This window comes from Arabidopsis thaliana, chromosome 2 (genome assembly GCF_000001735.4).
Source record: "Arabidopsis thaliana chromosome 2, partial sequence".
NCBI lineage: Eukaryota > Viridiplantae > Streptophyta > Magnoliopsida > Brassicales > Brassicaceae > Arabidopsis > Arabidopsis thaliana.
The window spans coordinates 13,269,668-13,295,638 of record NC_003071.7 but is presented as its reverse complement, the minus strand read 5'-3'; the positions used below and the strand labels follow the sequence as shown (position 1 = coordinate 13,295,638).

The following is a 25,971-nucleotide window of genomic DNA, read 5'->3' as shown; positions in this document are numbered from 1 at the left end:
CAACCTCCTAATTCCTTACATTTTTTCTCAAATGGTCAAGGGTATTTATGTCATTTTGACTCCAGTTTGGTAACATTTTTCTTTTTGACATCACAGTTTGGTAACAGTTAAGCAATTAGGAATTAGGAATGGTAGGTTAAGTATACAACCTCATAAAATGGTTTTGCTCTCAATGGAATCGGAAGGGGATATGCGGAAACAAGAAAGAGGTTTTTTTTGTTTTGTTTTAGAAAGCAGGTATATGATAGAACTATTATACATACAACTTAAATTTTACTACACCGAAGAAAGTGAGAAAAAGAAACCACAAATGATGAGGGAAACTTTACACACTACCACTTTCTATATTGTTCGCAAGGATTAGACTCGAATTCAAGATGGCTACAACAAGAGCTTATACAGAATTTGCTAGACTAGTTTAAGAACTCTCTCATCATGCTCATCAACATTCTCGTTATCTACTAAAGAGAAGTTTCTTCTCCCTCTTAACATTACTAATATATCAACCTTTTACGATCTTAAACCATATTCAGTTTACCTAAGCTTTAGGTTGTGCAATCTGAAACACCAGAGGTTATACAGTTTGACATAGAACATGAAACTGTGTTTACACAAATCAATCCACAGAGAATACGAATTATTCATTACATTACCATAAGTTTTGAATAGACATAGCAATCTTGCTTGCTCTCAGTTCGCTCGTTCGCGTAACACTTCAAGATCAACCTCAGTAGGATCAGTAGCTTGAATCTCATAGTGAATCCCTTGAAGCTCCCTACTTAACTGGTCTTTAGAAGTCGAGTAAAGCACCTTGGCTCGAATTCCAGAGGTCGAAGGAGACCTACAACATCAGTAGTCCCAAATCAAAATGTTTTAGTCTCAACACATCAAAACCCTTATAGACTTACTAATGGTAAAAATCAAACTAACCAAGCAAAGAAGAAGATTTTGCTCTTTTGACAATTCTCAGAAGTAACGAAATCAAAGTCATAAACAGCGTATCTGCAGTCATTATCAGGAAGTGAAGCTAAGAAATCATCGTAGCTCTCTGTAGGATTTCCAGTTTTCTCAACAACAACTTCTTTTTTGGATTCATCAATCTTGAAGACCACATAGCGATGAGTTTTTTTCCTTTGAAGCTCTAGAAATGTGGTTTTGCTCTCATCTGCAACACCCATTCCAGATATTGCATTTGGCTACAGATATAAAACCAAAACACATATCAAAACCATACCAAAAGATTCGATTTTTAATCCAAAATTCATCGAATTGACTTCATCTAGTGATCTTAAACCCTCAATAAGAGTAAAAATGGAGATGGGTTTAGTTTTTTTTAACATCGACTTCATAAAAATCAAATTTTTAACATTGAAGATGCTTGCGACATAGACAAGAGTACATCGATTTTAAGCAAGAAGAGAAAAGTTTTTTTTTGTAATTTTACCCTGCTAAGTCCTCTGAAAGACATGGATTTGATTCTGCTTTCTTCAGACACCACAGAATTGGGTTAGAGAGACGAAGACGACACGAACTTATCAAACAAATAAAATCGGATGCGTCGCTTTGTTCTTCGTGCACACTTTTGCTTAGTAATTAAGTTTTTGAATTTTTAACTTTTTTTGGTTTATTGCAGAAGAAAAAGAAGTGTTCGGTCGGTGGCGTTAGAACAACGCGATAAGAAAAGTCGTGTTTCTTTTTAAGTGGGCCATATTTGTTGCCCCTTAACTAGTCGCCGCGTATCTATCAATATTGGGCCTTAATTAAGCCCATTAGTGAATAGTAACAAAAATCATTTGGGCCTCAGAAGTAGAAAAGGAACGAAGAAACGACGTCGTTGTTAAGATAATCTCTTTGATTTTGTTTTTAGACGGCTCTAGGCGATTACTGTTGTGGTGGTTCACTCCAACTCCGGCGACTCTTAACGTTCGGAACCTGACTGTGCCATCGTGTCTCAGAGATGCAGTTTCTTGTAGGATTTCACAATCTTTATTCTATTGTATTTTTAATCTCATTTTATGATTCTCCAAACTATAGTGAATGACTTTGTAACTTGGGGAACGAAGCAGGAGAAGGTGAAGTTGATAAAGAAGGAAGACCCAGTAATGTTGAAGAGCCCTGAAGACTTTCCGGTTTACTGGTTCGAAACCTCTGATTCTGTCTCTCACCGTTATCAGTTCCAATCCGACGGCCACCTCTCTGTAAATCTCCCTCTCCCTCGTTCTTGTCTCTCTTATGCCATTGCTCTCAACTTGTAGAATCATTATGTGAATTATCACGTTTTAGATGAAAGTTGTTGATGATGCAAGACCTGTTCCTCAGAAGATGGTTGAATCTTTCCTTAACAAGTTCTTTCCTTCTGGTTATCCATACAGGTGAACTCAAAGTTTGGAACTTTTGTTTTTAGAGAGTCTCTAGGCTTTAGCCTTAAAGCATGTGTTTTAACCAAGTTTCTTTCTTTACTTCTTCTCTATAGTGTCAACGAAGGATATCTTAGGTACACACAGTTTCGAGCACTTCAGCATTTCTCTAGTGCAGCATTATCAGTGTTATCGACTCAGGTCTTCTTCATGATTCAGCTTTGATTATTGATTTTGGGAAAATTGCATTTGTTTACTTGAGCTGTTGTAATGGAGGTTTTCACATGGACACATAACTTTTTTTTGTATCATTCCTTTGCAGTCACTGTTGTTTGCTGCAGGCTTGCGGCCTACACCGGCACAAGCAACTGTTGTTAGCTGGGTATGTTAAACCACTTCAGTTTGTTTGTTCGTTTGCTTGTTCAGTCCCTGTCCGTAAGTGAAAGTTTTGTTTACTCTATTGGTTCTGTAGATATTGAAGGATGGGATGCAACATGTCGGAAAGCTAATATGTAGCAATTTGGGTGCAAGAATGGACTCTGAGCCTAAACGGTGGAGGATTCTGGGTATGCACCATTCTGTAGCTACATGTTTCTGCTGATGTCTTTATAGCGTTAACTATAAAAAGTATTGATTCATAATTTTCAGCTGACGTGCTTTACGATCTTGGTACTGGTCTGGAACTCGTTTCTCCATTATGCCCGCATCTGTTTCTTGAAATGGCTGGTCTGGGGAATTTTGCTAAGGTATAGATATCTTTCTTAGAACATCTGTGCCTGCTTTCCTCAGCAGCTTCAATAGGAGACCTATGAGATATATTAGCTTTCTAAAGACCATCCTTTTATACATCAATCAGCTTCACTGGTTTCCTGTTTTTCATACTTTTCTGGCATTGTTTGTTTTAAATAGGGAATGGCTACAGTTGCAGCAAGGGCAACAAGATTACCAATATATTCATCTTTTGCCAAAGAAGGAAATCTTAGTGACATTTTTGCAAAAGGAGAAGCTATCTCTACTCTTTTCAATGTTGCCGGGATAGGTGCTGGTATTCAACTTGCGTCCACAATATGTTCATCAATGGAGGGAAAGGTAATGTCATTCTGCTACATCGTTACTCTCTATTTCAAAATGCAGTTTCTATTTGTTTGGATTGCAACTCTATTATGAAAAGGCTGATATCTGCAGTTGGTGGTTGGGTCAATTCTTTCGGTTGTACATGTGTATAGCGTTGTAGAACAAATGCGAGGGGTACCAATCAACACACTGAATCCACAGCGAACCGCTTTGATTGTGGCTAATTTTCTCAAGGTAATTAGCATCATCTTTTGTTCAATTTTTCTGTAAACCATCTTGTTGATTTCTTTTAATTACATAAGAGGTGTTGTTGTATCTTCTCAGACTGGTAAAGTCCCAAGCCCTCCTGATTTAAGATTCCAAGAAGACCTAATGTTCCCCGAGAGACCAATCCAAGACGCAGGAAATGTAAAAGTGGGAAGGGCTCTCCATAAAGCTGTGAAGCCTTCTGAGGTACAAAGACTAAAACAAGTGTTTGTAGAAGAGAAGTTTCTATTGAGTCATGGAAAGTCATGGACCGATATGGTCTTAGAGCACGATGCAACCGGTGAAGATGCATTGCGAGGGTGGTTAGTTGCAGCATATGTCAAGTCAATGACAAAGATATATAATGACCCTGATGACATTATATTGCAAGACGCGTATGACAAAATGAACGATGTCTTCAATCCATTTTTATCTCAAGTGCAAGCTAAAGGATGGTATACTGATAGATTTCTCGATGGCACGGGGACAAGATTTGCTTGGTAGCTCCCGAGTTTCGAGTAATTTTGCTATTGTAATTTTTTATTGTTTCAAGTATAAACACGAATTTGTAGGCGTAAGAAGTCTTTATCCAGATCATGAATCCACAATCTAGTACTTTGAAGACTTAGATGGATTAGATTAGAGTGAGATTGTTAGGTGAAACAAAAGTTTGAAGGTACGGTTCTTGTCCTCGTTTGTACTTTTGTTTTGCCATTGTAAGTTTACATATTTTATCATATATATCAATCAAAATGGAATCTGATTAATGCTTTTTATGGATATATATATATATATATATTTATTTAAAGTTAAAATAGTTCTCTTGGTCAAATCTTGTGTACGGGCTCTATTTTTCCTTAGACCTGGACCCTTCCTTAGTCTTCATTTTGGGATATTTTGATCAGTGAAAATGTCCCAAATATATCACTTTTGTTGCATGTTGTTACATATAATATTTGATAAATGCAATTATCAGAACTACCTTATACGAGGGTTAGCCAATGCTACTGCCTACTGGACACATAACTAGTAAGATTCTGATAGAGCATGAGAGGAGGTAAAAGATTTTGTTGGTTAAGTTGTGTTTCAGGTTTGGTTAGACTTAGACCAAACTTAATTTCAAATTATCATTATGCATGTTGTTAATAAATAAAAAAAACTACAGAAAATAAAAATGTCATTAATGTATTAAAATTAACATTTCAACCTTTCATGATTATTTAGCAATTTGTTAAGTGATGAAAATGTTTACTTTGTTATTCTTATACAGATTTCAAAATTTAGTTGAGACATTTTATTTTAGGGATAGCTAGTTGGATCTGATTGAAGAAGATAAGTAACACCTTTTTAAATATTAACTAGTGAAATGTTTAAGGCTTCTTTACTTTTGACATGCATGTATAATCAATAATGCAAATCAGCCGACCCTTGGAAAATTACAAAAAGAAGCGACAAAGTTAGTAGTTGAATGGACCCACAAATATCTAGATTTCGTTAGGTCACGATCCATTTGAATTTATCAATTATCAAACAAAACACTTGCATTAAAAACATGGGAACTCCACAATTATATTGGAGTAGTGTTGTAAGAGAAGATAACCCTCGTTGTATTAGAAAATGAAACCCCAAAAAGAAAACGGAAAGAGAAAAAAAAAATTGTGAAAAAGGGCAAGATCTTGGTAATGATGGAATTAGATATCGACGATCTTCGTTTTGTTTTAGTCTATTCTTTTTAAAACGTTGTAATCTTGGTCTAAATACGTTTAATTTGAAACAGTATACAAAAGTTGCTTTTGACAGAGACAAACGAATAGTTTAACTCAAAAGTAAATGTTGTAATGGTGAGTGAAGGTGTGCAATTGAAAGAAGCCAAGAACCATATCACTAAATATCAATTGACGACAATTTCATACATTTTACGATCTCATGGTTGTAATTATCTTACGTAATGACATATACCGTAAGAAAGACATTTCTGTTTTTTTTTTACGGTATGACACTATGAATAATTGACGTGTTTCAAAATAATCTGGTTGTCTATTTTATTTTAATTACTAACTCACCGGTAATTTAATAAATTTAAATTTGTATTTACAAAGTAAAATTATAAATACTCTTTCGAAATTAAAGATTCATATGACCAAAACAATTCAGATGTAGTATCAAGTCATATTTAACATTAAAAGAAAGCGGGAAAACAATGACCAAAAAGTGGAGTCATCAAATCATATTCTAGCTAATAAATCATTTCATAAAAATTTTTTGTTAACAATATGACCTCTGATTCTCTGAATCATATTAGAAAAGAGGAACCCCTTTACGTACGTACCGTACCTACTTCGATGTCTATGATTTTCCCTCTTGACACCACAATTGTTTTGGCTCTACATACCTATTTTTTAATTAATCGTAACGGTATTATATACATTAAGAAAGAAAATAGTGTAAGTGTTTAATATGCGCATAGAAAAATATGAAACTTTTAATGTTTCTTATTGACTTATAGGTCACCCAACAAGCTTGATTGAGATTAAAAGTTTGATTATTTTTGGCCCATGATTTGATCGGAATTGAGCACTATGAGCCTCTTTCTTTGACATTTTTATGCATATATAATTTGAACCTTTCTTTCCTCTCATAATGTTTTATATTATTTTATTTCCTAATTTCTTATTATTTATATTGGAGCATTTTTTGCTTAATATCTTTTTTATATAACTCCGTAATCCGAGGCTCCGAGCGGGAGTCCGGGTAAACTAGAATGGAGCAAGCTTGTGAAATACAAACACACCATATTAAACATTTAGACTACATATCAAAACCAGTCGTCCAAAAAAAAAAAAAAAAAAAAAAGACTACATATCAAAACCAACTTATCCAATAAAGTTGTTCCAAAAAGAATATGAAACATATATGATAGATATATTTAATAGTAATTAAGATTTGTCATAACCAATCAAGTAAACGGATCATGGCTTGTATACCAGTGGTTTTCAATAATAGCTTGTATAACAGTGGTTTTCAATAATAGATTTAGATATCGGGTCATTAACTTTTGAAGTGGGTACACAGGTCGACCATATGTCGATCTTTCATATGAATCATGTGACTCATATGCTTAGTGAAACTAGCGTCCCTAGAACATGATAATTCAGGGCAATAATTGCATAAGTAGAGTGATGTTTGCGTTTTGCTTCTCATCACACACTCGTTTCCCTGGTTGCGTGTTGCATCTCAAAAATATTGCAAATATCCCGAAATAGAAAGTTTTGGACCCTATCTGGTGATATATAAAGAGAATCCTTTTGGCCTGAGTCGAACTGATTAACCGTTAAATATTTTACTACTGAATGGCACCTGAATTATAGGCAATCTTTACACAACAGGAGTTACAGGACATCGAGGCTCCAGTGGTATTCGTCGACCTCATCAAAACAGATTAAAATACATTAGAAAAAAGTTTTTTTTTTAATGAATCTAAAAAAAAAGTTCAAAGGAAAAAGGTTAAAAACTTTGGACTGTGTAGATCAAAATTAGTATGAGAAAATTTCAACTTGGAGTTGTCCCACGGTTGCATTGTGATTATATAATAATAATATGTGTGTATATATAATAACACACTAAACGTCGACATCGCATACTTCCTTCAAGCATTTGGCTTCTTTAGCTCTCATAAACTTCATACCCATTCAACACTTGTCCTTCTAATCATTTTACTCAATTGAAGACCATTTTGTTTTTCTTTTTCTGAGTGTTTTTTTTCTTGAGGGGGCAACGGAAAAAAGAATGGGAAGAGCACCATGTTGTGAGAAAATGGGGGTGAAGAGAGGACCATGGACTCCTGAAGAAGATCAAATCTTGATCAATTATATTCATCTTTATGGTCATTCTAATTGGCGAGCTCTCCCAAAACACGCAGGTGAGTTTCCTTTTTACATTTTACTTTGTATATTGATTATCTATTAATGATTCTTGAAAATGAAGCAATTTTGGTTGGTGTTTTTGTGCAATTTGTTTAGGTTTACTTAGATGTGGGAAAAGTTGCAGACTTCGTTGGATCAATTATCTTAGACCAGACATTAAACGTGGCAATTTCACTCCTCAAGAAGAACAAACTATTATCAATCTGCATGAAAGCTTAGGCAACAGGTTTGTCTTCTTTTTTCCCCTAAAGAGTGATTGAGAAATCAAACAGTTTTAGGGTCGACGTTTCTTTTTTTTTTTGTAATGTCAACTTCCTTTTTCCTTTTTCCACTTTGCATTACACTGACTCTCTGAGAAGTGAGTATTACCCAGTCTAAGTTAATAAATGATTATTTATGTAACAATTTGCAAAATATTTTAACACCATGGGGGTGGTAAGGAGATTCCTGTCCGTGATTTCCTCTGTCTCAAACCAAACCAAAGACTTCATTAATTTGTTTTCAAATATACTTTAAAAAAAAAACAGAAACAAGATCTTCTATATTACTATTAAAAAAGGATATGCACTTTGATCAATGCAAAACATATGGCATGTATAAGCTTTTCTTTTGTTGTTTTCTTCTGTTTTTGAGCAACTAAAAAGCAATATAAAGTAAGAAATTGATGAAATCCATACAATACTATTATACGTGGGGCGCTTTTTTAAAAAGTGTTTTGTTTTTTGTTTGTTTCTTAATTAATTTAGATGGTCTGCGATTGCTGCAAAATTGCCGGGACGAACCGACAATGAAATAAAAAATGTTTGGCACACTCATTTGAAGAAAAGACTCAGCAAAAATCTAAACAATGGCGGAGACACCAAAGACGTTAACGGAATTAACGAGACCACAAATGAAGACAAAGGATCTGTGATAGTCGACACAGCCTCTTTACAACAATTTTCTAATAGTATTACAACATTTGATATTTCAAATGATAACAAGGACGATATTATGTCGTACGAGGATATTTCTGCCTTGATAGATGATAGTTTTTGGTCGGACGTCATATCGGTAGATAATTCGAATAAGAATGAGAAGAAGATAGAGGATTGGGAAGGATTGATCGATAGAAATAGTAAAAAATGTAGCTATAGTAATTCTAAGTTGTATAATGATGACATGGAGTTTTGGTTTGATGTTTTCACTAGTAATCGTAGAATTGAGGAATTTTCCGACATACCCGAGTTTTAATTTTGATTTTGATTTTGTGTTGTTTTTGTCGTTAAGACTTTGAAAGTCTTTTTGTAATCCAAATGAATAAATTCCTTTTCTTTTTCTTCCTCTCTGTCTATGTTTGTAGACTTTTGAGATTGCATGTAAATATGAATATCTTACATGCATTTTGATAATAAACATCATTTAAGATAACATCAAGACATGTAGCAATGGTTAGTTTGAACATGTAACATCACTTTACCATGTTACCACCCAGATTCAAACATGTATATAATATGAAAGAAATAAAACTTTTAAGAGGGCCATTTCGGTTAGTTTGGTTTCTAAAGAAATAAATGTTAACTGAAGTAAAAAGAAATTAGAAATGGGTCGACTTGAATTGTGGTTTTCAATCTAAAATGAACTCCTAAGTGTGTAAAGACTAATAACTTCATCCTGGTTTATAATCAGGACAAAAGGAACCATTGTTAAACGTTTTGAACATATAACAATGGTTCCTTTTGTCCTAATTATAAACCCAAGAACTTATTAGAGAACATACTATCGCCGAGCCAACCTCACTCCTTAACTTTGTTTTAGCTGGTTGATCTACACTAGGGTTTTGCCCTAAACTTTTTGTGATAATTTTTTTTGTTCTAGTTGATCAATGTTTTGCAAAACTTCAACATATAAGGTCCAAGGTCCTGTAGTAGACAACTAGATATTATTTACAAAATATTAAGGACTTTTAAACTATATTTTGTAGACCTTTAATTAAAACCTATGGATGGTTCCTACGAAAACATCAATAACACCATTCCGGTCGTACTTAAAAATTTAAGAAAATCAAAATGACAAAAACGTGAGTAGATTAAACGATTATAGTTAACGATTACGCATACGTAATATCACATCGAAATATGGTTCTTTAAATTTTAATTTTAATTCCAATATCATCATCACTAAAACATTCTTTTTTCCTTCAATATTCCATTAGTGGCTAATAGACAATCCCATATATTATTTGAAAAACCTAGACATTTTAAAAAATTTCGTCAACAACCAAGATGGTGCTCCTCTAACAAGTCTTGATTAAACCGAACCGGAAAATAAAACCGGTTTACACAAACCGTAATTAGTTCAGAGGTTTTAGCTAATCACTCGCCGCTTTTTCCTATCCGAGATTTCATCATCTTCTTCGGAAGGAGCTTATCGTTCCACACCAATGGCTTCTTCTGTCCTTAATCTCTTCAAATCATGTAGACCCTTCACTCCAATACGCTTCTCTTCTCTTCCCAAGTCTCAATTCAGAATCCAATTTCCCCTCAGACCCGGAAAAGAAACTCAACTACGTCGCTGTTTCACGACTCTGTCATCATTAACGGACGGTGGAGCACCAATTTCCGGTGGGAAGGAGCTGTGGCTGCACAACACGATGAGCCGGAAGAAGGAGCTGTTTAAGCCTAAGGTCGAAGGTAAAGTTGGAATGTACGTTTGCGGTGTCACTGCTTACGATCTCAGTCACATTGGACACGCACGAGTCTACGTCACTTTCGATGTACTCTTGAGGTATCGACTTGGAGAAATAAGCTTTAAAACTTCTTGGGTTTATGGAAAGTTATGATTTTTTTATGATTTTGTTCTTTTGAATTTGATTGGGAATTAGGCAGGTACCTTAAGCATCTAGGATATGAAGTGTCTTACGTTCGAAATTTCACGGATGTGGATGACAAGGTGAGCTAACTCTGCTTCTTGGTGGTTAGCTCAGAGATTCAGGGGTCTTATACAACTTAAGCTCTGTTTAGAAGTTTAGAGACAGCTTCTCGAGTTCGTTCAGGAAAGTTTTTTAGTGAGAACCTCTTAAGATTGAGTTTTGTGGTACCGTTAGGTTAATAGGATGAGTAGCCAGTGTCTGTTATGGCATTCCTGGACCGCGTTTAAGTTATTTATTTTCTTGGCGGCTACATATTGGGCAGTAGAGAAGTTGAAGCTGATTGATCTTATTTCTAGTGTCTCCAATACTGTTATTTCATCTCATTTACTTGTGAGAGGCATGTAAAAGGATGGATCATAGTGCCATCAAAGTTGCAAGATTTGAACGTTTAGACTGCTAAAGTTATTATATTGGTGGTTGAGGCTAGTGAAAATGTTGTACTATGAAATGCCAAAATGGAGAATAGTCAGTATTTTCTCTTTGTTAGGGAGAAGTTCACTTAGTTTTATCCTTTATGTATGTGTCTGCTCTTTTACATCTGCCTACGTTTGTGTCACCAACTTTGATTAACCTTAACACAGACTAATTAGCTAGAAGAATAGAACTAATTAGTAATGTCCTTTACTAGATTTCCTCCGTATTGTGCTACAAGATTTCACAAATGTTTTCTTTATTTCAGCCTCTCTCTGACTATATTTTCTAGGGGAACTTTCACTTTTTCTTATTGAAGTTGTATATGGCTAGATTCTTTAGCTACATATGCAACTGACTCATGAAATTTCAAATTTTGTAGATTATTGCCAGAGCGAAAGAATTAGAGGAAGATCCAATCAGTTTGAGCAGACGTTTCTGTGAGGAATTTAATCGAGATATGGAACAGCTTCAATGTTTAGATCCGTCTGTCCAACCACGAGTTTCAGATCATATACCTCAAATCATCGACCTGATCAAGCAGGTTTGACCACATTTACTTCACTTTGCTCCTCATGTTGCTAAAAATCTAAGATATATTCTCATATGCTATGTTTTCCAATTCAGATTCTTGATAATGGCTATGCCTACAAAGTTGATGGAGACATTTACTTCTCAGTCGACAAATTTCCAACATATGGAAAATTGTCTGGGCGAAAATTAGAAGATAACCGTGCAGGTGAGAGAGTCGCAGTTGACACGAGGAAGAAACATCCCGCAGATTTTGCTCTGTGGAAAGTACGCTTTTTAGTTACGTTTTAGCCCTACATTGAATACTTGTTTACTCATTTAAGTCTTAAAAGACTTCTGAATTTTTGGGCAGGCTGCAAAAGAAGGGGAACCCTTTTGGGAGAGTCCGTGGGGAAGAGGAAGGCCCGGTTGGCACATAGAGTGCAGTGCGATGAGCGCGGCTTATCTCGGTTATAGTTTTGACATACATGGTGGCGGAATGGATCTTGTGTTCCCTCACCATGAAAATGAAATTGCTCAGAGTTGTGCTGCATGTGATAGCAGCAACATTAGCTATTGGATCCATAATGGTTTTGTTACTGTTGACTCCGAGAAGATGTCAAAATCCTTGGGGAATTTCTTCACTATCAGACAGGTAAACATTTCTCAGTTTTGCAATTTTCTTCTTACATCCAATATTTATGCCTAAATTTCGTGTTTACAAACATGGCAGGTTATAGACCTTTATCATCCTCTTGCTCTGAGACTTTTCCTAATGGGAACTCATTATCGGTCTCCTATCAATTACTCCGATTTCCTCCTCGAGAGTGCTTCGGAGCGCATTTTTTATATTTATCAGGTAATCCCTCGTTATATAGCTTTTAGTCGGATTGAAGATTGCATTTTGGAGTACCTCACTTGTTTCTTTAGCTTAAGATGCTTTAATTAGGCTATTGAAAAAACATTTAAGAGAACATTATGTTCTTCTTCACTACAATCCTTTGACGATGCTCATTTGCTTATTGACAGACGTTACACGACTGTGAAAGCGCTTTAGGCGAGAAAGATTCGACATTTGAGAATGGTTCTGTTCCTTCAGACACTTTGACAAGCATCAACACATTCCGTACTGAATTTGTCGCCTCGATGTCTGATGATCTTCTCACACCTGTAACTCTGGCTGCAATGTCAGAACCACTGAAAACTATCAACGATCTCATTCACACCCGAAAGGTAAATATAACGTCTGCTTTTACGTTTATAAACCTTTATAACCGGTTAATGATATAGTTGATCATTCCATTTTCAGGGGAAAAAACAAGCAAGAAGAGAAGAGTCACTTAAGGCTCTAGAGACAACAATCAGAGATGTTCTTACTATCTTAGGGCTTATGCCCACAAGTTACTCAGAGGTTCTCGAGCAGCTAAAAGAGAAGGCACTAAAGCGAGCTGGACTAAAAGAGGAAGATGTGTTGCAGAGAGTGCAAGAGAGAACAGACGCAAGGAAGAATAAAGAATACGAAAGATCTGATGCAATTAGGAAAGATTTGGCAAAAGTTGGGATCGCTTTGATGGATAGTCCTGAGGGAACAACTTGGAGACCAGCCATTCCTCTTGCACTTCAAGAACCTGTAACTACTACACCTTGAGTTTTTAATCCTATACTACAATATCTATTCTTTTTCTTAGTGGTTCATAGTATTTTTGTATCAGTTTTGTTGAATTCGACCAAAAGATTAAAGAAGTAACATTGGATTCTTGTACTATTCGTTTTTGTGTAAGTCCAGCGAACTTGTTATACAATGCCTATGCTCAATAATCAGAGGAAGTTTATTGTCTACTTTATCAAAAAGCTTATTGGTTTTACATTTTGATTTGTATTTTCTAGAATTTGTGATTATAAATATTTTTGATATTTAAAAAAAAAAGGTATGAGATACGTAATAATTTTTCCTAATATCCAAAAACCAAAAATGGTTCATTGATGTCGATTTAGTTAGGTTATATATTATAACTTTCAAAAATAAAAGAAAATGGAGATTTTATATTTTTCCGAAAAAAATATATTCAAATCTTGATGTTGACAAAAACATATAAAAATAAATAATCAAATCTTGTATTTGACTTAAAGAAGCAAGAGATGTTAATTTTTGGAGTAATGCATGTGGTGGAGTCTCACAAGGGTTTCACTAAATATAGGTTTGGGTGGGTAATGATGAAACAAGAGAATCATTTGGAAAATTCGGGGTCCCTCGTTTCAATGTCGATTGTCTCCTCAATTTGTTTTTCTTTCTTCTTTTAAATGAAATATTCGTATCAATCCAAAAATGTGAATAATTATGATGGAACTTATGTAAATCTGAATAATAAATGGATGTTGATTCTTGAAAGGTCTTTCTGTTGTTCTAACCATATATGGAAAGGCCATGATTCCATATCAAAAGTCGAAAGGCCAAAATCCTAATGTCCACTTCCAAATTCCAATCAACATATATATTCTCATAATTGAATATTATTGTTTGAAGGAAATTCTCGTAATGCTTAATGGTTATACTTTGTTAGTGATGGTTATATATATACTTGTCGATCACATTAGAGCCATTGTGGCATTATGGCACTCAATCTATTATTTTCGAGTCATGCATAAAAAAAAGTGCAAGAACATTGTTTTAGCTCAAAATAGAAACCTTGTATAGACTGTCAAAATTTCGATAATATTGTCGGTCGGGTCGGGTCTAAAAGGAAGACTGACCAAAACAAATATGATTAGCTGTTTATTGACTGTTGGTTCTAAATCTTAACCAAATAAATGAACAGAATGTCTCGAACTCTTTTTAACATGAAGAAAACTGAAAGATGAAACTTAATTTGGTACGGTAGTACTTGTTGACTATATTTCCCAAAAATGTATAGTGTTATCTGCATGATTATCCAAGTTTAAATTGCATAATACGTTGTTGACATAAAAAACACACATAAAATACAATGTTAGAATTCTTCACATGTTTTTGTCTTTTTCAATTAGTTTTCAGATGAAAATTCAAAAAAGTATGTTCGTAAATATGAAAATTCATGAACTTTAATAATATATATTTGAAAAATTAAAGGAGTCAAATAGTTTTTTTAATATAATACATATGTTAGGATTTTCACATAGAAAAGTACAGTAAAATTGAAAGATATAAGAAAAATAATGTCGTACATAAGAGATAAATACTCGAGTCATTTTCAATTCATCCTGAAACTTTAGGAAAATTGAAAGGTAGAACTACAGAATTGTTTTATCCTGTCAAATGAATTTTACAATATGTGGAAGGAAATTCAGAAATGGACAAGACTCAATAAAAGTTGAAGGGCTGGGGTCTTTGAGTGCTCTGGGAGTAAACAACTTACAGAGACAAGACAAGTGAGAGACAGAACTCTGGCTCTACCTCTAACACACTCATGAATGATGCAACATTACACAACGTACCAAGATGAGTATTATTTTAAAAGAGATTTTAGTATTAGTTATATTTCATTTATGTACACATAATGAGGATATCAAGATAGCAAAAGTATCACATATATGGTCTAAGTTTAAGGTACTAAAAAAATGTGATAACATATGTTGTTTGATTATCAAATTTGACAAAGATTGTTTCATCCGCCGGACCTATTGTTCTGACGCTATCTAAACTATTATATTGATTAAAACATATACCAAATGAGATAAAAATCTGTCCAATCAAAACTTTTTCAAGTTGTATTTGTCGTTTTCAAATATAATTTTATTTAAATATTAAATAAATTCATTAGCTTATGAAAATTACCCCCAAATAAAATCAGATACCCCATTACAACAAAAAAAAACCAGCAAAATATATACTGAAAAATGATATGTTTTCTCTTTCTCTTTCTCTCTATACATATAGTTATATACTTATATATATACAGTTTAAACTCTCACTTTAGCAGCCAAAACTACAAAATTTTATGAGATCTATAATTTTCACAATTTGCAAATATATATCACAAAATATGATGTACGAACCTTATTTAATTATATAATTGACAACACAAATAAATGAAAAGAATGGTGCAACTTGCATAATGGAAGAAGAAGATCATAGACATTCGATTTTTGAAAAACATATTCTATGCATCTTCATTAGAATAGCATACCAAAACTTATTTAAAAAACTGGTTAAGATATACTAGGTAAATTTCAGTTTTCTTATTTATAATTCCGCTATTCGTAGGATTACCATTTGTTTTTTTCATTTTTTTCGTAGGATTACCATTACTAATCAAAATGATGCCGCATTGCTCTTAGAAAAGTTGACATCATATAGGCAACTACTAGAGATTCCATCTTCATGTTTCAGAATTGCAGCTAGCAATCATGTGGCAATCTTTCCGTATTAGGCAACTTAACTCCATAAAATAAATTAATATTTTTTTTACATCGTTGATTTGATAACTATAAACGATGAGTTGTAGTATTTTTTTTCTTTGTTGTTAATAAGAATGTGGTAAACAATGGTATACTAATGCCAATTTTGAATACTATGTATATCTTGTACTTGTGAAAAAATATAAGTAGGTCATTTCACCAATTAATTTTAAAATATAAGATCATTAGACATCACATAAAATTAGTCTTTCCTCTTGTTGGCCTTCACAAGGGTGTTATGTCATATATGTTAAGTTAGTGAAAACCGTAGTTACTACAAATGAGTTAAATATCTCGTCGCTATAATTGTATTTAAATGACATACTTAGTGTCGCTATAATTGTATTGAAATGACATACTTAGTGGCACACAATCTATTTAACATGGAATTACCATAATTAAAATACAACATCAATCATGAATCATCAGATCTACAAAATCTAGGGTTTATGCAAAAGCCGAGACACGCACATTGTTCTTCTTGAGTAAAAAAGTAAGTACTAAGAAACATAAAGTGGAGAATTTACGGAACTGTTTTTTTTTCCCTACAATTATGCTGTAAGAGAACATATCACTCACAACTCACAAGTAAACCTATGAAACCTACTTTAACATGAAAAAGAAATGATTTTAGAGATGAAAAAACATACGACAGCATATTTACTGAAGCATGCCACGTATGCATGTGAATATTGGTGAGTGGGAACGAATGCAGTAAATCTTTGGGGAATTTGGACTTTGGAGCATTGAAATTTTTCATGAATTTAAAATAGTTAGTGCAATCACTGTCAACTACTATAAGACCACTGTTAGTTCACTGTCACTTTTAGAAAACGACCACTGTTTTGCATCAAAAGAAGAAAATCAATAATACTATTTTAGCTTCTAGTATCATCATCATACTCCATAAATCGATTTAAAGTAAACCTAAGACCTCTCTGTTTTAGAAAAAAGAAGACCAATATAACTATGATGATGATAGTAATGATACATAGATACTCATATATATAAATATGTACACATTAATACATGTGAATTTCTCTTTTATTAGATATAAATAAAATTGAAAACCCTACCTTCCTCCCCCCAGCATACACTAGTAACTAAAACTGAACCACATAACCTAAAATTAAAATCAACATATAAGAAAGAGACCAAATCACATTTCAGATTACATAAAATACTCCATTTCTCTTAATTATATAATTACTTACTTCTCAAACTTTAATTGAGTAGTAGAACTAGTACCCGGTAGCATTTGAAATTGCTGGTGGCTAGCTACGGCGGAGGAAGAAGAAGTCGACGACGAAGGAAGAGGACGCTTTCGCTTCTTCTTCTCGTAGCTAACACCTCTAGCTTTACTCTGCATATCTCTAACTTCCCTTAGATAAAGCCTAACGGCACGAGCTCCAAAAGGATTCGTCTCAGGCTTGCCTCCGTTTTCCTCAAAGGCAGCTCGAAGACGACCGATAAGAGCGTCAAGACTTCCCCAAGCTTGTCGGAGAGGACACGGACACGGTGCCGGAGGATTAGGATGGCCATAGAAGTGACAAATGTTCGTGTGGACTTTTGTCTTACCGAACTGGTCCAAGTAACGGAGGAACTCGAGCACGTGAGCTCCACTGCATCGGGAAAGCGAAAGCGGTGGCCGATGGTTCCTTAAGTACTGTCCGAACGTGTTCCAGTCTCTCCTCTTCTGGTTCTCGTAACGGCTTGAGTTCGCCGATGGTGAGGAGGAGGAAGACAGTGGTTGCGTTGCTTCACCTCCGGTGGCTCCGGTGACGGAGGAGGAGTTGTTTGAGATGATGTTGAGGTTTGTGACACCTCCGTAAGCTGAAGAGCCTTCCATCAATTGGGGAATCATATCCATTTTTTTTTAACGGATCGATCGATATTGATTAGTTCTTGATTCTTGATCTTTCTTGATGGATATGGAGGAGCTGAAATTTTGTTTGTGCGGTTGGGAGATATAATAAGGTTACTTTGTGCAGATATATATTTTGCGTATTAATTGATTTATTGAGAATATTATTATATAATTAGAGAAAATGATATAAACTTTGTCGTTTCTTTTTTCCCCTTGTTTTGTTTTTATATTACTTGAGATAGGTGGACTATAGTTTTCATACCTTTACTCTTTTGTATCCATTGTTTGTTTTGTCTGCATTTCATATACCGGGTTTGGTGTTTTTAATGTAATATTTCGAAATTAATGTCGGAGGGACTAAATAGCCTTTTCGGGATAATACTAAACGAAAACGTTCGTTACAACTATTAAACTTTTTCTTTCGATTAAACACACAACTATAATACCTATTACAGTGGAAGTAATAGGTATATTATTAAAATTACGTTTAGGTTTTAAAATTTTAGATGTTCTTATAAAAGAATTTTTCTTTTTTATGTGTAGGGTTTACTAACAATTTAATTGAGATATTTAAATTAGTGGTTTCTGGCTCTCAATTCTTTTAAATACATAGTTCGTTTACGTCCACGACTCATATTTGAATTTTCTCAGTTTAGTTGTTATCCTTTCTTCCGCTATAAATTCTGAAACCTTTAAATATCTTGTAAATAGTTCGATTCTAAATACTCAAGCAACTAGAACTGAAGAAGCATATGGGAATAGTATTGTCGTTTTAGTGTGTATATTTATCTAGCATACTCTCATCACTTAATTGGTAGATTAGAGAGAAAATGATTGTAGGTTTTAGAAAAAGTAAATGAACGTATCGTTTAAAAAATATATATATATTTGGCTTCATTATTGATAAAGACTTGTAAGCTTGGATGTCTTCTTACTCTTCATCTCTCGCTATTTTTTCTACGATAAAATAATTTTCTGTCGCTAGAAAAAAGCAGAGAAGGAGTTGGGCATTTAGGTGTGGACAAAGGCACCCAAAAGTTTGAAAAAGATGGGAAAATATTTTAATTATATATTTCTATCTATACTGTAGAACTGATTGACAGTTCATTGATATTTTACAAAAGTAGCCCTCAATTCTTCTCCCTTGGACATATGTGAAAAGGGCTTTTCTTCGGACCATTGTACAAAATACAAAACATCTTCTTTATCTATAATATTTTTATTTTGTCCGACAAAAGAACAAACTACGTATTTAGAGCGTGTCATCTGAAAATGGTAAAAAAATATTGAACCGAGACGAAAGATAGACCATAGGCTGGTCTTCACTTTCAGTAAATTCACCTATTTTTGTTTTAACACTGCGAAGAATAGAGCCCGATTGATCAAGTATTACATTCATCTCAACCCATTGATCAGTAACTTTTAAAAAGAATGGTATTTTTGCGAGATTGAATTTTTGTTCTCAAATCCGAGTTATGTTAAAGAAAATTAGTTTATATTAATTTGGTAGTTTATACATTTAAGTACATAGAAAATATAAATGACATCTCTGCCATTAGGTTAACATTTTCGTGTTGCTCCACAAAATTTCATCACAAAAGGACAAAATATTCTGGCTAGATCATACTAAACTACAAAATCAATCCTCGTTTACATAAACACTCTAAATAGAGTTATGTACGACATCATTTCTAAACTATGATAAAACACTAACTTTCCTCAACTATTTATCATTGAATACGACACATATTGCAATTAGCTAGGTACTAGCAGTAGCTCGAACTTCGTAACATTGCTTTTGTAAATATCAACGAATTTTTAAGTTACCAGTGTACTCTCAACATTTGCCTAACGAAGTTGGGAGTTATAAAACAATTATTCAAATAATTAAGTACCATCACCTATGTATATTCTCATTTCTCAATACGTTGAGAGCGTCAATGTTTTGCGTGCACATGCACAATTTTCATGTGTTGAGACTTGAGAGCGTTAAAAATCTTTAGAGATATCTCTTTATGAACAGGAAAATCCAGCCATTAGCGACAATTATGTCGTTCTGTCCGTTAACTTCTTTCGAAAACTTGATCCGGCGTAATTTTTTGAGTATTCAAATTTACCAATTTGCTCTACAATAATAGTTTTATTTGTGTTTTTGTATAAAACCTATAATTTATAGTTAAGTGTTCTATGAATCTCTTAATTTTTTTTGATAAAAGATCTGCAAATTTCTTTCAATATGCATATGTTTGATCGTATATTTTACATGTAATTTGAGGTACATGCAATTTAATATTTTAGGTTATCGGACGCACCTCGAGGTATATAATGAACAAAAAATATAATGAACAAAAATCGAAAAAAAAAATATAATGAACAAAAGTCGAAAAAAAAAGTGAGAATAATTAAACAAAAATACTTCTGAATGTAGTGAGAGAGTGATAGGCTCCTAATTAAAAAAATAGAAAAGAAGAAGGACAAAACTAGAGATGGGACCTGACATCAGTCAATGTCACATTACTAAATGAGGACAGTAATTTCACAACACACAAACAAATTTACACCGACCTCGTGTCACTTTAAGTTTTGTTTCTAGAGAAACATGCACTCAGTTTAATGCCACCTCAATTTTCAATTACCATGGACATATGAAAACATTTACAACAAGTTCATAATAACATTGTTTCAAATTCAAGTATACAATTCTTGAAAAGAGAATGACTAGTTTATGGACGAGACGAGACATAGGTTTTGATAAATTTGCATTTGTAGGCTTTGTTTGCATCTCAAGTTTGGCTACTCGAATTTTTCGTTAACTCTAATAATTACACCTATCGACAATCTACATACTTCTCGCGTGATCGAGTTGACAAATTCTATAGTATCAGTATATCACGCTCATCAAATCAGAAAACAAATACCATTCTCTTTGTTAATCATTCTGCTTACGCAGCAAAACTTTAATTGAGTAAAACTATTTTGTTAGAGATTGTGAAATCTAGAAGTTCACTAATTACTTAAACAGGGCAGACGGGCAGGGAACAAATCGCTTCCACATTTCTTTTATCTTCTTTTCTCTAGTCCTCTCCTGTCTTTATCTTAAAAAAAGTTAAACCCTTTTCCAATTTCTTTTGATACTTTAAGAAACTTAAAATGAATTAGTTCAATTATGATTTTAAATTACCCGCTAATCAAGTTGATTATGCCTTTAATAAGACAAATTCAATATCATTAACACACAAAAGAAGAAAGAAAAACATTTCAATTTTGCATTAAAAAGCAGAAGAGAAAACTCAAATGTTAAATAAAAACAATGCATGAAGATTATGAATGAAACGAGTATTTGGAGATTCATTAGCTGTATCAAAAACTCAAGCAATGTTTAATCTGACTCATGTTAAAAATCTGATCATCATGCTTTATTACTACTACCCAATAAAGTCACTAGCTCAACTTTCTTCATCTTTGAAATTCCTTTGAGTCCTCTTGATTTTGCTATGGCTCTAAGTTCTACCAACTTCAGTGCACTCAAATCTTCGTCTTTCGCAGTCTCTTCCTCGGTAGTCGGTATTGAGAGACTCGTCATCATCTGATAACTCATCTATAACGAAGTTATGATCCTCCTCATCTTCATCTTCCTCTTGGTAAAACGACTCTAGTTTCAGCTCTGACACTGATTCGAGAATAGCAAGTTCTGGTTCAGATTCAGGTTCATACTCAGCCTCAGGTTCAGGTTCATCATACTCAGCTGCAGACTCAGGCTCAGGCTCGTATTCAGGTTCATCACGCGACTCTACTTGATCCTTTTTCTGGGTCCAAGTCACACTGTAACTTGAAGCTTCATCAAAAATGGCCTCACTAGAATAACTGGCTTGAGATTTATGTCTCGGTACAGGAGAATTACGTTTGAAGCTTGATGCTGGCCTGGTAAAGGGTGTTGCATTATGATCTTTGTTTCGCGAATCGAAACGACTGGAACTGTGATTTTGTCTTTCTGAAGCATCATCATCTCTTTGGAGCTGCTTCTCAGAATTGAAATTGCTAACTTGTTTCTTGCTTTGTTCTCCTGAGTGCTTCCTCAGTAACTTAAGAAGGGAGTCCACTGTCTCACTCTCTTTTCCTCCCTGTCCTTTAGAAGCTTCTTCAGTCTTCTTTTCTTCTTTCTTAGCAGCAGCTCGAGCCCGGAGCTGAACTTGGACTTTCTTGAAAAGCTCCACTATCTCTTTCTCTTTTGGTCCAGGTGATTAAGTAGCCTGGAATTTTGGGAAACTGGATAGAGAGAGTAAAGGACCGTTTTTGGAAGACAACATGTCGTCTTCAAGACCACCATCTACTAAACCATCCTTATCTTCGTTTCGCCTGTTTCTGCCTCGGAAACCATGCTTATTGTTTCTTGAGAAATCAGGATTATTTCTCCTATGGCCTGAAGAACTTGCTCAGCACACAAAGGAAGTTTTGTTAGTAGCAGATTGTAGATGTCCATTCTCGATGCAACGTTTGTTAATTCGACAGGACGAGCAAGGCAATACGGCGAGGGTTCTTTTTGACACAGCAGATTTAGAGACGCTCCTGCTATCTGAAGCTCCATAAACTGTATTTAACAAATCAATACCATACAGAGTAAGCCAAACCGCTACATATATAAGTATATAACTAAGAACTTCAGAGTATAATCTGAAACAGATACCAGACGACAAAGAGATTTGAACATTTTGATACAAAACAAGTATATTGAAGCTTAACAAAATCATAAAGTATAAAATCTTTTCACTTTCTAATGACGCGATGCATAATTGAAAATCTGACCCTTAATGCTGAATAATGTGATGAACTAAAGCACACAGCAGTCTTTACCTCGGATCCAACTTCTAACATATTCAAAACCTTAACTCACAGAGCCAATGCCTAAGGAATTACGCGTGAACTAAAGAAAATTAAGTAAGTCCTACACCGAAATAGCTTCGTAAACATCTTCAGGGCACAAATGTGTTCAACCAAATTCTCAATGTTTCTTAGATATCTGATCAAATGTCACAGAAAGTAATGCCTAACACACCAAATTTATGCAAAGATTAAACCTTTCATAGTATATACCTAACATAATCTAGGTAGCTAAAACAGTCCTGATTTTTCGCAACATAATCTTACTGGGTTCTGAAAATTTAACATAAGCAAAAATGCAAATTTTTGTTTTGGATTGAAATTTGACAAGAAATGCAACTTCGTTATCCATAGAGAGGCAAATAACACCGTCGAAAAGCAATTAAAACCTTCACACAGTCATTTCATCGAACAAGTGGTGGACAACAATAACAAAACGGCAAGCTATTCCAAACAGATAGAAAGCTTATCCAAATTATTCTAACACGATGCCCGAAAACAGAGATACTAAACAATTCTGACTATGAGAGAGAGAGGAAGACTAAGAATTTATCAGGAACGTAGTCAGAAGTCAGCTGCAAAGTTCCTGAAAACGCCGTTAACAGATTCAGACAGAGCACATAGAGACACTTCTTCTTCTTCTTGCATTTGCTTTCCCCTCTCCTATCTCAAAAACTGTCTCTTCATATTTTTAGAGCTCTTTGCGTTAAATAGGGCTTTTCATCAGTCTATAATGGGCCTGAAAGGTTTAGCCCACGTAAAAGTAAATTGATAAATCAAAACAAATGACAGTTTTTTGTCCCACATCGGAAAACTCAGCAGTTTTGCGTTTGTTTATATATCAGAAGAACACAACAACTGTAAGTCGAGCTAAGTAACGAGAGCTTGTGACCCGAGTGGGGACAATAAGGTGGTGGAACAGTGGTTCAATTCCTCGGGTCGGACCTGATGCTGACATATATCTGAGCTGCCCAGTCCAAGCTGTGAGTAATCTGTGTGGGTCAGGCGAAGGCTTGACTCAGGCGGATTCTAAAGTCGGAGGGTAATGCGTGAGGCTGGTTTCACAGAGCAGCGACTACTTCCCTCTTACAGCAGTGGATGGATCATAGTTCGAAGTCTCTCAGATCCACTATGGCCCGCTGGTTCGATCTCTCCTGGACCACCACTTTTTTTCACTTTCTTTTGAAAAATTACCTAAAAATTATAATAATTTTTATGCTACATCAAGATTTGGTGCAAAAATATATATTTCAAGGTACAAACAAAACTGGTTTCAAGATTGTTTTGGAAAGTGTAATTTAGGATTTTAGTTTCATTGTTGTAATGATTTATTGTTTTCTCAAATCTCAATCAAAGAAGGCAATTTTAGCTTTGACAATAATAAACAAACACAAGAAAGTGCGTCTCTCTATGCCTTATGGTTCTTAGCCATCTCGTCCACGTCCAATTCCACGGCCAGGATTGGAGAATCTTGTCCCATTGCAGTTTGGCTGAAATCGAAGGGAACTATTAGAGTAAGCAAAAACAAAACAAGATTACTGAAATGCAAATTTAAGAGACAAGATTATGTTTAACCTGTTTCGAACAGGTCCGTGATCGACGGCTGTTCTCAGACAGTATATAGCTCTTCCAACAATGTCTGCTGTTGAAACTGGACCAAATGTTCTACTATCATATGCTTCCTGTTAAAAACACACATGTAAGGATAAAGTGAACAGAAAGAGACTATAGACTATATAGTTGGGTTTTTGCATAAGATCATTTAGTTATGTATGTACCTTAGCTTTGAGCTCCTGGTTTTCAGCTGTTACCCAACACTGATTCTTCTCAAGAACAAAAGGCTCCTCTTTTTCATCACCCGATACCATTTCGAATCCTTCTACAGCTGCTAATCTTCTTACCAGATACTTATCTGAATCGTTTGGATCCTTTAAGACGACAGCATCTCCAATGAATACAAACCTTAACCATGGAATTCAAATGGATTTCATAAATCATATGAAGGGGCACAAAGATCTCAGGGGATTCAAGTGGTTAAAAGAAATGACACAAATATAGTAACATTTGCCACAGACACTATAGTTTATTTCAATTAATTCAATGCACAAAGACTATGACAGTGTGTATCGGCTATGAGATGGACCACACTATGTAACAGAAATTGATGTAACAGAAACATACACTGGAACACCAAAGATTGGAAATTGAAAACATACCTGGTATTAGCAATTGGTATCTTACGAATAAGAAGTGTGTTTTCATTTGCTGTCATGGTTGGTGACATTTCTGGTCCTTTATCCGAGTGTAAGTAGGTTATTTTCCCATAGAACAGATTCTTGCAGATTATTTGAATAAGTTCCCGGTCACTCAGTTTATTACTCCTATGACTCTGTCAAAATTGGTTAACATAAAAAAAAAATCATAAGTTTCCACCACTAAACAAAGTTGTTAAAATCAGCTATCAACACAAGAGTCATCATGAGACATTGAGCACTATATGCAAAACATTCAAATCTTATCGAAAGTTATAACACAACATCAACATTGTCTTGTGAGTGAAGTTGTTCTATAAAAGCATTCAAGAATCAAAAGCTATCAACATTAAACAGCAAAATCCAAATATAAAGTAAGTCTCTTTGTATTCTCAACATCAAAGTTTTTAACTTTTTCATAAATCAGATAGCTAGTATATCTTCAATTATGAACAGATTGATTCGAATGCAGAATGAGAACACAATAAACGCAGATTCCCCTAAACCGGAATTCTAAGAGCATTTATCAAATAGTTCCCGAAAACCAATTCCCAGATTGTAAAGATCGGAGACTATGAAGAGAAATCTAAAGAAAGCTGGTGAAGACAAACCAAACCTTGAGACTGAGAGTGAGGGAATACTCGAGCTTGTGAGCCATGTATCGGAACCAAGTCGAGATTGAAGCCATGACCAAAACCCTTAAAATGAATTTCGCTTTTAAAAAATAAATGCTAGAGGGTTTCGAAGCTGGCTTCTCCGCTTTGTCGGTCTTCTCCGCCTCGTCGCCGCCGTGGTCGATAGGAACAGAACAGCAACAACACAACCCTATGGGTTTGGTTTGGTTTTTGATAAAAATGGGTTTTTGTTTCACAAAAATCTTGTTGATGCGTTGAAACGAAATCAGAAGTAAAATATTAATTTACATAATGAACCTTCATTTCATTATCTATTCATGGTATTCACCCTGTAATTTATTATTTCAAAAATTAGTCCCTACAAGACAATTTGTAGTATTGAGACGGCCCATTAATAAACCGGCCCCAACAGTACTGCTGCAATAAACAAAACAAAGCCTCGTATTAAAAGTTCATCGAAAATTAAGGCGGTT

General features: G+C 34.5%; 8 protein-coding genes across 12 annotated transcripts; 4 read left to right on the top strand and 4 right to left on the bottom strand.

Annotated features, from left to right (window-relative positions):
• Nucleotides 1-228: 228 nt before the first annotated feature.
• ADF6 (actin depolymerizing factor 6) lies at nucleotides 229-1,686 on the bottom strand. The gene is made up of 3 exons (NM_128676.5): nucleotides 1,445-1,686; nucleotides 931-1,196; nucleotides 229-841 (listed from the first exon to the last, which is right to left on the bottom strand). The coding sequence occupies exons 1-3, from the start codon at nucleotides 1,466-1,468 to the stop codon at nucleotides 691-693; spliced, it is 441 nt and encodes a 146-aa protein (NP_565719.1). The 5' UTR covers nucleotides 1,469-1,686; the 3' UTR covers nucleotides 229-690.
• A 153-nt stretch (nucleotides 1,687-1,839) lies between these two features.
• On the top strand, nucleotides 1,840-4,448 carry RUS2 (root UVB sensitive protein (Protein of unknown function, DUF647)). Of its 2 annotated transcripts, none has more exons than NM_128675.3 (10): nucleotides 1,840-1,969; nucleotides 2,064-2,198; nucleotides 2,284-2,372; nucleotides 2,474-2,558; nucleotides 2,680-2,739; nucleotides 2,830-2,923; nucleotides 3,006-3,103; nucleotides 3,267-3,446; nucleotides 3,543-3,665; nucleotides 3,756-4,448. In NM_128675.3, exons 1-10 carry the CDS (start codon nucleotides 1,958-1,960, stop codon nucleotides 4,179-4,181), a joined length of 1,302 nt encoding a protein of 433 aa, NP_565718.1. In that variant the 5' UTR covers nucleotides 1,840-1,957; the 3' UTR covers nucleotides 4,182-4,448. The 2 variants fall into 2 exon arrangements, with proteins under 2 accessions (NP_565718.1, NP_001189649.1); NM_001202720.1 differs by having other exon boundaries at nucleotides 1,845-1,969; nucleotides 2,067-2,198; nucleotides 3,756-4,442.
• Nucleotides 4,449-7,258: 2,810 nt separating this feature from the next.
• MYB14 (myb domain protein 14) lies at nucleotides 7,259-8,958 on the top strand. Its single transcript, NM_128674.4, has 3 exons — nucleotides 7,259-7,596; nucleotides 7,697-7,826; nucleotides 8,347-8,958. The coding sequence occupies exons 1-3, from the start codon at nucleotides 7,464-7,466 to the stop codon at nucleotides 8,831-8,833; spliced, it is 750 nt and encodes a 249-aa protein (NP_180676.1). The 5' UTR covers nucleotides 7,259-7,463; the 3' UTR covers nucleotides 8,834-8,958.
• A 1,002-nt stretch (nucleotides 8,959-9,960) lies between these two features.
• SYCO ARATH (Cysteinyl-tRNA synthetase, class Ia family protein) lies at nucleotides 9,961-13,284 on the top strand. Of its 3 annotated transcripts, none has more exons than NM_128673.5 (8): nucleotides 9,961-10,366; nucleotides 10,468-10,531; nucleotides 11,305-11,466; nucleotides 11,550-11,720; nucleotides 11,806-12,087; nucleotides 12,166-12,291; nucleotides 12,462-12,665; nucleotides 12,742-13,284. In NM_128673.5, the coding sequence occupies exons 1-8, from the start codon at nucleotides 10,023-10,025 to the stop codon at nucleotides 13,078-13,080; spliced, it is 1,692 nt and encodes a 563-aa protein (NP_565717.2). In that variant the 5' UTR covers nucleotides 9,961-10,022; the 3' UTR covers nucleotides 13,081-13,284. The 3 variants fall into 3 exon arrangements, with proteins under 3 accessions (NP_565717.2, NP_001077986.1, NP_001324768.1); NM_001084517.1 differs by having other exon boundaries at nucleotides 9,973-10,366; nucleotides 10,464-10,531; NM_001336323.1 differs by lacking the exons at nucleotides 9,961-10,366; nucleotides 10,468-10,531 and having other exon boundaries at nucleotides 10,922-11,466.
• A 2,856-nt stretch (nucleotides 13,285-16,140) lies between these two features.
• Nucleotides 16,141-17,929, bottom strand: LSH3 (LIGHT-DEPENDENT SHORT HYPOCOTYLS-like protein (DUF640)). The gene has a single exon (NM_128672.2). The coding sequence runs from the start codon at nucleotides 17,734-17,736 to the stop codon at nucleotides 17,077-17,079; it is 660 nt and encodes a 219-aa protein (NP_565716.1). The 5' UTR covers nucleotides 17,737-17,929; the 3' UTR covers nucleotides 16,141-17,076.
• Nucleotides 17,930-21,060: 3,131 nt separating this feature from the next.
• AT2G31150 (ATP binding / ATPase) lies at nucleotides 21,061-23,264 on the bottom strand. Its single transcript, NM_179829.2, has 3 exons — nucleotides 22,246-23,264; nucleotides 22,022-22,153; nucleotides 21,061-21,958 (listed from the first exon to the last, which is right to left on the bottom strand). Exons 1-3 carry the CDS (start codon nucleotides 22,316-22,318, stop codon nucleotides 21,234-21,236), a joined length of 930 nt encoding a protein of 309 aa, NP_850160.1. The 5' UTR covers nucleotides 22,319-23,264; the 3' UTR covers nucleotides 21,061-21,233.
• On the top strand, nucleotides 23,105-23,913 carry AT2G31141 (uncharacterized protein; the record flags this gene model as incomplete). Of its 2 annotated transcripts, NM_001124952.2 has the most annotated exons (3): nucleotides 23,105-23,357; nucleotides 23,494-23,535; nucleotides 23,681-23,913. In NM_001124952.2, the coding sequence occupies exons 1-3, from the start codon at nucleotides 23,135-23,137 to the stop codon at nucleotides 23,911-23,913; spliced, it is 498 nt and encodes a 165-aa protein (NP_001118424.2). In that variant the 5' UTR covers nucleotides 23,105-23,134. The 2 variants fall into 2 exon arrangements, with proteins under 2 accessions (NP_001118424.2, NP_001189648.1); NM_001202719.1 differs by having other exon boundaries at nucleotides 23,494-23,913.
• AT2G31140 (Peptidase S24/S26A/S26B/S26C family protein) lies at nucleotides 23,828-25,750 on the bottom strand. The gene is made up of 5 exons (NM_128670.5): nucleotides 25,480-25,750; nucleotides 24,828-25,000; nucleotides 24,390-24,573; nucleotides 24,187-24,293; nucleotides 23,828-24,101 (listed from the first exon to the last, which is right to left on the bottom strand). Exons 1-5 carry the CDS (start codon nucleotides 25,549-25,551, stop codon nucleotides 24,020-24,022), a joined length of 618 nt encoding a protein of 205 aa, NP_180672.2. The 5' UTR covers nucleotides 25,552-25,750; the 3' UTR covers nucleotides 23,828-24,019.
• Nucleotides 25,751-25,971: the final 221 nt, after the last annotated feature.